This window comes from Papaver somniferum, chromosome 8 (assembly GCF_003573695.1).
Source record: "Papaver somniferum cultivar HN1 chromosome 8, ASM357369v1, whole genome shotgun sequence".
In the NCBI taxonomy this organism is placed as follows: Eukaryota; Viridiplantae; Streptophyta; class Magnoliopsida; order Ranunculales; family Papaveraceae; genus Papaver; species Papaver somniferum.
Window position 1 is genome coordinate 16,139,242 of NC_039365.1, and position 10,701 is coordinate 16,149,942.

General features: G+C 37.5%; 1 protein-coding gene and 1 long non-coding RNA gene across 2 annotated transcripts; both read left to right on the plus strand.

The window, feature by feature from the left end:
• Positions 1-5,391: 5,391 nt before the first annotated feature.
• On the plus strand, positions 5,392-7,140 carry LOC113302335. The gene is made up of 3 exons (XR_003336787.1): positions 5,392-5,619; positions 5,720-6,591; positions 6,687-7,140. It is a non-coding gene; the product is annotated as an uncharacterized LOC113302335 (long non-coding RNA).
• A 1,296-nt stretch (positions 7,141-8,436) lies between these two features.
• On the plus strand, positions 8,437-10,022 carry LOC113301252 (AAA-ATPase At3g28510-like). The gene has a single exon (XM_026550011.1). The coding sequence runs from the start codon at positions 8,509-8,511 to the stop codon at positions 9,916-9,918; it is 1,410 nt and encodes a 469-aa protein (XP_026405796.1). The 5' UTR covers positions 8,437-8,508; the 3' UTR covers positions 9,919-10,022.
• Positions 10,023-10,701: the final 679 nt, after the last annotated feature.

Genomic DNA, 10,701 nt, shown 5'->3' on the forward strand with positions numbered 1-10,701 from the left:
GAAAACACAATTAATTAATAAAAATCATTTATTCAATTTTCATTCGGTGCAATTAATCATAAAAAGATTGCATAAATAAATTTAAATGAATTTTACCACATAAATTTTGGAAGAATGGCTTCCTCCATCACCCCTGGGATTGGGTTTAGCTCCTTATCCCAAAAACACACTCACAAGATGTATTCATGGCTAAAATAGGTGTTTTTATTGATGTATATAAGATGAAACAGGAATTAGCAACGTTGTAGAAGTGTTACAGCGTCACTGTTACAAAGGGGTAAGTGTTTTTGAGACTGGTTAAAATAGGTGTTTTTATTGATGTATATAAGATGAAACAGGAATTAACAACGCAGTAGAAGTGTTACAGCGTCACTGTTACAAAGGGGTAAGTGTTTTTGAGACTGCTGTAAACGATAAGCCTTTACTGTATAAGAACGATACTTGTTCTGCTTTTAAGATTGTCGAAGAACGACGGACTCTGCGAGTCTATTCTTCGTCTTCTTCTTCCTCCTCGAGCAGCAGCAGCAGCAACAATACCTCCTGTAACTTCTTCTTCTCGTCTCTCGTGAACTCCCAACTCTCTCCTAAGGGGTTCTAAAACTTTTTAACCCTCTTTATGACTTGAACCAACTCTTATATAGTCCTCTAATCCCGAAAAATCTCTACTGAATTCGCGACTTTTTTTTTTCTTCTCTGCGTTGTTGAGAGAATATCTCTCTTGTGATCTCCCTATACGCGTTTGTTAGCTATAAAATTGCCACCAAACTCTTATCAAGACTTGAACAGGACCAAGTACAACAATCACTAGCGTGAAACTCTCCCAAATATTCCTCACAGAATCCTCAAACTCAACAGAAGCGTACGTGTCCTGTTTGGACTTTGATCACTTCTCCCAACCATTCCATCCCAATTGGTTGGGTCCAATCGATTGTAACATACCTGTTGAGTCTTGTAGAGTCCATACGTACCAAATACAGCCATTGAATCTCCTAAAATCACGTAGAAATTCGATCTCCAAATCGCTGCATGCATTTTCCCGCCAAAACTTGTATTTGAATTATGAAGATGACCTCCCCTTATCCAGTTCCGGTCTCCCTTTAGCAGATGCCTGGAAATGGGTCACCCCTTAGTAATTAGGTTACCCCTTATCCAAATTGAGAGTCCGTATATTAGTTTTCTCCCACGGACGCATTTGTTTAGCCAATTTCGCCGCAAAAGCTTATTTCTCCAAGAATACCTACAGGGACATAAAAAGCCATAATAAATATAAAATCGAGCACTAATAATATATACAATTGAGATTATATAAGACACAAAAATGTGCCTATCAAATACCCCCAAACTTATTATTTGCTAGTCCTCGATCAAACCAAATAAAGTCCTTGGCACGGAGATGTGGCTGGCATGGTATGCCATTGGAACCGTGGTGGCTGGCATGCCTTGGAGCGGAGATGTGGCTGGTATGGTATGCCATTGTCACTGTGGTGCGGTTGACATGGTTGGCATGCCTTGGCGCGGTGATGTGGCTGGCATGGTATGCCATTGGCACGGTGGTGCGGCTGACATGGTTGGCATGCCTTGGCGTGGATATGTGGCTGGCATGGCATGCCATTGGCACCGTGGTGCGGCTGGAATGGTTGGCATGCCTTGACGCGGAGATGTGGCTGGCATGGTATGCCTTTGGGACTATGGTGCGGCTGGCATGGTTGGCATGCCTTGGCACAGAGATGTTGTCGGTCAGTATTGAGGGTTCTGCCGTGGAATATAACGTATATAAAAAAAGGTACCCCAGTAATTTTTACGTAGGCATGTTGAATGATTCAATAAATGTGTTAGTGATCGTAGTGATGTTATTACTCAAGTGTGACGTCCGTGTTTGACTAAGGTTTTCCGATTTTAACCCTAAGCTAAAAACCACCATCAACACCATCCACCCTGCTAACCAGTTTCCATTCAAGTTTCCAGACGCGCTGCAAACCGGTTTCAAGTCAAGTTGCCAGTCGCACTGCCAACTAGTTTCCAGCCAAGTTGTCAGCCGTGTTGCCAACTAGTTTCTAGCCAAGTTGCCAGCCGCGCTGCGAACCAGTTTCCATCCAAGTTGCCAGTTGTGCTTTCAGCCAGCGTCCATCCATGTTGCCAGCCATCCATCCTCCTTCTAGTCTTCCAGTCAAAGATCGATAGTCGCAGTCAACAGCGAAAGTCAACCCTGCTCGTCAAAGTCAAGGTCGTTGGCCAAACCTGCAAGCTCATGTCAATCTTGCACATTTCTACCGATCTAGTACAAAACTTGCTGAACCACGTAAAATTCGTGTCTCTCGTCTTTATGCTTGTTTCATCAACATCACTAAATTAATCGTGTTCTGTACCTGGAAAATATTTCTGGGTACAACAAACATTGACTAATGCAAATGAGAAAAAAAAACATTTTTTACCCACGAGGGTATTTGTGCAAGATCAACCAAATTCCCACAATTTATTATATATAACCAAAAAAGGAGTCTTTATAACGCACCCGTCCTTCAAAAACCCAATTGTTATTTCTTCCTTTTTGACTATGGTTATCTCATTGCTAAGAGAATGCACTAACCACTTACATATAGAATGTATGTGCTACATTTACATGTAGAGAAAATGCTAAAATTGACTAAAAATTTATGATTTAACATACAATTCGATTTTTGAAAATGAAAAACGAGTTTTCCTTGTCGTATCTTTATTGTTCTTGGTTCATGCTAACATATTTTTTTTAAATATTGTATAATATGTTTGAAGAATTTTATTTTTGACCATATAAAAAAACATTCTGATTAAGGTTGTACAAGGCCTTTCTAGATTCAAGATCGGCTCTGCCGGTGTGCATGTATAACTATTGACGAGTTACACAACCAACAAGGACAGGAGGGAAGTAATTTTGGATTCCAATAAAAAAATAAATTGGATTTCAATAAAACAAAAAGTTTGGGCCATACGTAATCTCAACAAAATGTGGGTGCAAAAAATAATGGTACAATTAAAATTTGTACATTCACGAGTTCGCAATACGTTTAATTTTTTATTTTTTCCTACCCAAAAAAACTCCTTCAAAGAAAATTACTGAATATAAATGATAATAGACTAGAAGACAGCGTTGCGTGAGAATTCAAGTGTCGGAATCACCTTCCTTGAGAAGGAACATGAAGCATTCAAGCTATTGTGGTATACAATGTTGTTATTTATTTATTTTTATTTTATTTTATTTTGGTAAAATCACATTTCAATTCATTCAAACCAAAATAGTGATTACATGATTGCTTACAAGATTATCAAAAACACTAAAATACAAGATAATCAAAACCCAAATATAAATGATGACACCAATTGCAAGTACATCGCGAAGAGAAAGAGTCGTGAACCGCAAAGACATCCAATTTTTTTAGATGTAGTAGTGATGAATGATGGGTATGAACCGGAAACAACTCCGACCATTTAAAATAAATATCTTCTTCAATAAGAGATGCTCCAAACAAAATGGAGTATTTTGCCTAAAATCTTGTAGATCCAAACGAATCTGGGTGCCCTAAATCCCTTTATTGAAGATGAATCCAAAGCGACGCCGAGCAGAATCATTGATGTCCTTGATGAACCAAGAATAGCAAGCCAAGAAACATAATGGAGATTTGAAAGAATCACTATTAAAGCGAAGAGAAAATCGTCCAAAAGACGAAGAAAAGATCGTCCAAACAACGAAGAAATGTGTCCATAGACACCAAAAACAACAAAAATAAAAACTAAAAATACATGTTAAATTATTATTATTCATGAAAAACTAAAAATCCTTGCTCAGATGTAGCCCAAAAAAACTAGATCTGAGCAAGAAATAGGAAGTTCTAAAAATAAAATTCTTCTTTTAGGAGAGAGGCAAGAGAGAGAGTCTTTCTTATTCGATATGTTGAAAAGAAAAGAAGTTAATATTCCTTACAATGTTGTTATTGATGGCTATTGAAAGGGGCAGAGCCAAGAATTGAGTAACCATGCCTGTAACCCCCTAAATTTTTTAAAAACAATATTAGAGCACTTTATTTTCTAGTGGCTTTTTTTATTTATCCGAACAAACTATAGCATCTAGCCCACCAAAGTCCTCATATTTTATTTTTTATTGAGCCCCTTATTTGAATTCTGGCTTTCCCACTGGCTATTGGCATCAATCTGAACAATTTCTTCCCCAACTGATGTATTCAGAATGGGATTTATGGTGCTATCATGAAAATGGCAAGCATGTATATCGTATGAGCTTCCGCATTGGTCAAAACATTTTCTTTTGCGAAAGTCGGAACAAATTTTTTGGACCCCATAGCATATGAGTCCTGGCTCCATCCATGACAACCAGAATCGATGACGAAGACACACAGAGACCATCATAAAACAAGCACCCAACGAGAGGCAAATACCTGTGAGAGTAGTGTAACATAAGTGTAAGAAAAACAGTCATATGTCTTCAACTATCAAATGGGACACAAACCTTGTGATTCTATTAAAACTATTTAGCTAGACATGTACGAATTATGAACTTATAGTTGGGAGATAATTTTGCATTTCAATGTATGAGCAGAAGCCGACCATCAAGTGGTCTGATGGTTGATATGCTTCCTCCCACTGTGGAGGTAGGGGTTCGAACCCGTAATTGTCATAAATAACTCCTTATAAGGAGTTAAGAATGTAGTCCAAGACCACTCTTCCAAACCATCAAAAAGATATGTATGAGCAGGGATAAAAGCTAGTGTGCATCATGTTATTTCTTAATGTATAAATTGAATATCGATTTTCATTAATTTGGGTATCCATTAGCTTGTGCAAAATGTAATTTCATGTTTAGCAGTTAGCAAATCTCTGTTAGCAATAAATCTCCGAATAACTAGTCGGGGTTTCTTTCTTGGAGGAGATACATCAAGTTTGGTTACCAACAGATAAGTTCTCTGAGATATTTCTCCCTGATGATCCTAATCAAAAAGGGGATTTTGATAAAGTACTCCTGTTTTTTTAAATCCATAAAATTAAGAAACCTGTTTTGAGGCATACTCAAACGTTTTGAGGCATACATCTGTCTAAGTTCGGCTGAAAAGTTATCAGCCGAACCTAGGCAAAAACATAGGTTATCAGCCGAACCTTGAGTATGCCTCAAAATATGTTTCAAAATTAATGTCCCCGTTTTTTTCAAACTTTCTAAAATACCCTCACCGTTTATTTGCACCCCTTGGGCCCGCATAATGGAGTCAATGGTCGTTTACCTAGTCAAAATATCGGGTCAAATTACCATATATACCCCACACTAAACCTAAATCGTGAGAGAATCTTCAGTTTCTCTCGTTTCTTCCTCCTCTCTATTGCGGTTGTTGTGTGGTCGATTGGTTTGAGTTCTGATGGGTAAAGAGAGATTTAATATGGGGGACTAAACTGAAATTGAATGATTCAAGGAAGGTTGATGGTGATTGTATGGAAAAAAGATCGATAATATATTGATGTGATCTCTCTTACACGTATCCGATCCGACAGTCCATAGGAGAATAAATCAGTTCTGGGACCGACTGGAAAAAGGATCCTCTCGTAAAACCCTAGTCCATCTTCAATTTCAGATCCCATCAGGTAATATTCGGCTACAAACTATCGAAATTATTACTAATTTCTGCAAATTTGTTCACGTTTCTAGTTGTTGATGATTTGAATGGTGTAATTTGAGATGCAGATAGAGACGATATTGGTGAGTTGTTGTTTCCTTAGAACGTGAATTAGATAAGAAGAAGAACTGATGCCATCGATTAACAGGGATGAAGGGACTAGATTCAAGGGTTATTGGGTCTGTTGTGTGGAAGAAAAAATGGGTTTTGTAGAGATGTAGATATGGTATGGTTGATTGAGAAAGATTGAGAAGATGATGTTGAGTCCGTGTGTATGGTGATGGTGAAATGGGTTGTTAAACTGATTCTGCGATGAAGGTTAATGGTGTTTGACTCAAGGAAGAGATGGGTTCAGCAGGGGAGAGTCTTTTTTGTGTTGTGGGTGATTTTTAAGATGAACTAGGTGAAGAATAGGGGTGAACAACGGATAGATTAATGTTTGCAGGAAGAAGGCCTGAACCTGGACGGAAAATGGCTGAGAAACAAACAGAACCCGGACGACGTAGAGTCCAATGACCGATCTCAGTGCAGAATTGGTCCGATTCAACTCAGTAAAACAGCCAATAAGGTCGTTTTTTCTATTGACTCGGCGATTCAAGTGGATTCGGTTCGACTCAGTAGGAAGGGCTTTTTAGACTTTTTAACACTTCCACCTAAGTGTTAACGCCTGCTAACTGTTGTTTCCCGTTTTTTTAAATAAAACGATCAAGGAAAAGGCATTTTGACAAATTTCTAAAAAACAGGGACATTTTTTTTAATATAATGTGAAAAGTAAGGGTACTTTATCAAAAAGCCCAATCAAAAGCCTTCTAAGAAATTTCTTCTAGGGCTTCAATTAATATTTCTTTCTATACTACAATGGGTTTCTGAGCATAGCTTCAAACTTCTTAAATCTGATGTTATATCTGGTCTTCCAACTGCTAGCTTGCCTATACCTCAGGTATGAGAAGCTTCCCATGTTTTAAGTGGTTAAATCCCCATATTATCTTAAAGTTTATGGTTTTGATATGAACCCTAAATTTTTTGACTTTGCAGGGAATTTATGCTAAGTTGGCAAATTTTCCTTCTATTCATGGACTATGTAAGCACTTTACAATTCCTTTTCTTGACAATTGTTTTCTTTGTACTACCATTGTTGCATGCAATTCTCGGAAGTTCAAGACATTTAGCAGGTGGTCAAGTATCAATAACATCACTAGTAATGGGTTCTATGCTTAAAGTATTCTCACCAACTGAAGACCCAACTCTATATCTGAAAGTGACTCTCACTTCAACATTCTTTGCTGGTGTATTTCAGACATCTTTGGATCTACTTAGGTTAGGCTTCATAATCGATTTCCTATCGAAACCGACTTTAACCGTGTTCGTTGTAAGTCTACAACAGCTTAAGGGAATGCTTGGAATTACTCACTTTACTCCTAAGATGCAAATTGTCAATGTACTGTCTTTTGTTTTTAGCACCACAAAAGAGGCATACATATGGCTAGGACTTATTTCCCTAATGATCGTCTTCCTAAATTAGAATCAAGAACCATATAGAAAGTTTCTCTGGGGCTTCAATATATCATTCATGTACTTCAAAATATTTCCAATTCAGTATGCATGTGTATGACAATGTTAATAAATTGAAATTTAATACTGAAAATCGTGTTTATTAAAAATAACGAAAAATGGGTAATTTGTCCAAATATTTTTAAATCACGGTTCAAATGGAAGAGTAAAAAATAGTTTGGGTGAAATGGCCAAAAAAAAATAGCAAAGATGAAACTGGATTCATCCTAGCTTAAATTTAAAAAATAGCAAGGATGAAACTGGATACATCCTGTGCAAATTAAAAATAAGAAAAAATATTTGAATGGGCACGATGAAACTGGTTACATCCTGCCTATTTTTACATTTTTGTCCATTTAAAAAGTATCAAAATCTAACTGTCCATTTCACCCAGGAATTGTTGGTTTTGGTCTTTTCAACTAATTTTGTGTAAAAATAAATAAATATAGAAGATGACTTTGTTTCAAGTTTGTTCTAAAAGTGTAAGAGAAAAATAAAATGAAGTCCTATGAGCTTGTGAAAGAAATGAATGAGCTAAAAAAAAGGTGGTGGCTATTTTAAGGCGTATTATACTACTATCGCACTTCTCTGATCTCTCGGTAGGATCTTGACTATATTTCCATCGAAAATATAATTATTGTCAGACTTGGTGTGCTGGTCATATTGCAGTGGTGAATTATTATCACCATCTTTTATATGTGGGCACCTATTTTATTCCGTTACTGAGAGAAGGTACGTAGAGCTAGTGTGAAGGACAAGGAAAATTCCATCTTCAATATTAAACCTGCAGCTTTACCTACCATAATGGGACGGTGTACCGTGTTCTCTACAAATTGATTCTTGCGCCTTTTCTTTTTTGCAGCGTCGTTATATTTTAACATACCGAATGGTCTTTACTTGGTAAATAATGACACTATTATATATACGAAAATAGAAAATAAATTAATAAACTGTAGAAGTGAGAAACTGAAGACAAATTTAAAGAGACGGTAAAGAAACTTCCAACATGCTAGCATGTGGAAGAAACATGATTAAGAAATCATTTATGTGGTGACCGGCCACGTTCTAAATTTCTATTTTATTAAGACTCCAGGAGCCAATGAGGTTGGTTCCTTATGCCTGAATTAATTAGCAGGAAAGAGCCCCAAAAAGATGTTTTAATTAGACATCTATTTAAGGATGATCACAACCCTTTGAATTTTGGATATACACACATAGTCCATAAGTTGTCAAATCACACTATTAGGCTATCCCACTTCTCTAATTCACAGATTTCATTTCTTGTACGTTGCACAGAAAATTAAGAATGATGTCCAGTATGGGGGAGACTGTAATGAGAATGGGAACACTCATGGGAAGTATCATGTTTATTTATACCATGATTCAACAATTCATCCCACGGCAAATCTCTGATTATCTCTCAGTATACATGCACCGAATTACGGCATTTCTAAATCCTTACATGGAGATAAGCTTCGATGAATTCACTAGTGGTGGTGGTGAATGGTTGAAACTAAGCAAAGCGTACACCGCAGTTGAAGCTTATTTGGGTCCTAAAAGTTCTAAATTTGCAAAGCGACTGAAGGCTCGGATAGTGAAGGGAAACAAGGGTCTTGTCTTCAGCATGGATGATTATGAAGAGATAGTTGATGATTTTGAAGGGGTGAAAATCTGGTGGTCCTTGGGCATTACTGTCCCGGAAACCAATTCTTTTTCTCGTTATCCTTCGGCTACCGAGGAGCGACGACACTTGACGCTCACATTTCATCAGAAACACCGTGCAATTGTCACCAAGTCATATCTAAATCATGTCATCAAGGAGGGAAAGGCAAGCATGATTGAGAACAGAAACATACGGCTCTACTCTAATAATGCAAACCAGGGGTATTATGAATACAAGAAGACATTGTGGAGTCATGTAGAGTTTGAGCACCCCGTGACATTCGATCACCTCGCAATGGATCCAGCAAAAAAACAAGAAATTATCGATGATCTTGTGACGTTGAGTATGGGGAGAGACTACTATCTGAAGATTGGCAAGCCATGGAAGCGTGGGTATCTCTTGTATGGTCCCCCGGGTACTGGTAAGTCTAGTATGATTGCTGCCATGGCTAAGCTTTTGCATTATGATATATATGATCTTGAATTAACGGCAGTGAGAGACAATAGCGAGCTTAAAAAGCTTTTACATGATACATCAAATAAGTCTATTACTGTAATAGAGGATGTCGACTGTTCACTGGATCTTACCAGCAGAAGGGAGAAGAAGAAAATGGAGGAAGATGAAAAAGAAGTAGAAGAAAGTAATGAAGACATCAGCAGGGTTACGCTATCTGGGCTTCTTAATGTCATAGACGGGTTATGGTCAGCTTGCAGCAAAGAACGAATCTTTGTGTTTACCACTAACTACGTCGAAAAACTAGACCCAGCTCTAATTCGTAGAGGCCGGATGGACAAACACATTGAACTGTCGTACTGCTGTTTTGAAGGATTCAAAGTGTTTGCGAAGATATACTTAGACCTGGAGTCTCATGAACTCTTTGGCACCATAAGACAGTTGATCCATGAGGTAAATGTTTCTCCTGCTGATGTTGCTGAGAATCTAATGCCTAAAACCATCAAAAGAGACTCTCAAGTTTGTTTGCAAAACCTGATAAAAGCTCTTGAGAAGATAAAAGAAGATGGAAAGTTGAAAGCTGAGGAAGAAGAAGAATAGAAGAAGGAAAACGATCATGCATGGACATGTATCATTGATTTGGTTTAACGCGTGCTTTGTGAATTTATTTGAACTTCAAAATTTGCTGCTATTTTAAAATTTAATCGGTCTTGCATTGTTGTCACGGGATCCAAAACATAAATATTCAGCTTTTACGTGAAAATAATTTTACGTCATACAATGCATATTTTAAAATCAGAACTAGAGATAGGTTTTTAGCACAATTATGCATATATAAAATTTTGGTGAGCCATGCATACCTAAGAGTGTTCTATACCTATTGACTGCAAAATAAAAAAGCCGCCTTCTATGATCTAGCGGTAGTCTTTTAACTAGCTACTTCCACCGAAAATGTAAATGTAATTTAATTTATTGTGAGACTTGGTGCTGTTCATAGTGAAGTGTTAAAGGAAGTTGCCTGTTATTCTGATCTGAGAGAAGGCACGTAAAACTCATGTGAAGCACAAGTCTAATGAAGGAAAAATTCCCTCTTCAATCAAAGTTACACCTTTTACGTCCCATAATGGGACGGTGTCCCCCGGTGCCGGCCCTGAGGCAAGGTCAACGAAGGTTGACTTCGGGGCAACACCAAACAGGGGCAGCAAAAAAGCTTTTCTATCTGGAGGGTTCTTATCTTACAAAAGAAAATGAAAGTCTGTAACGTGACAAAGGATAAAGTGGAGGACGTTTTCCTAAAAGAAGAAGGGTCATACTATAAATAAGAAGTTACTTTAATGGTTTATTGGTCAATATATATCTAACATCGTTCTCTCTGGAAAACTA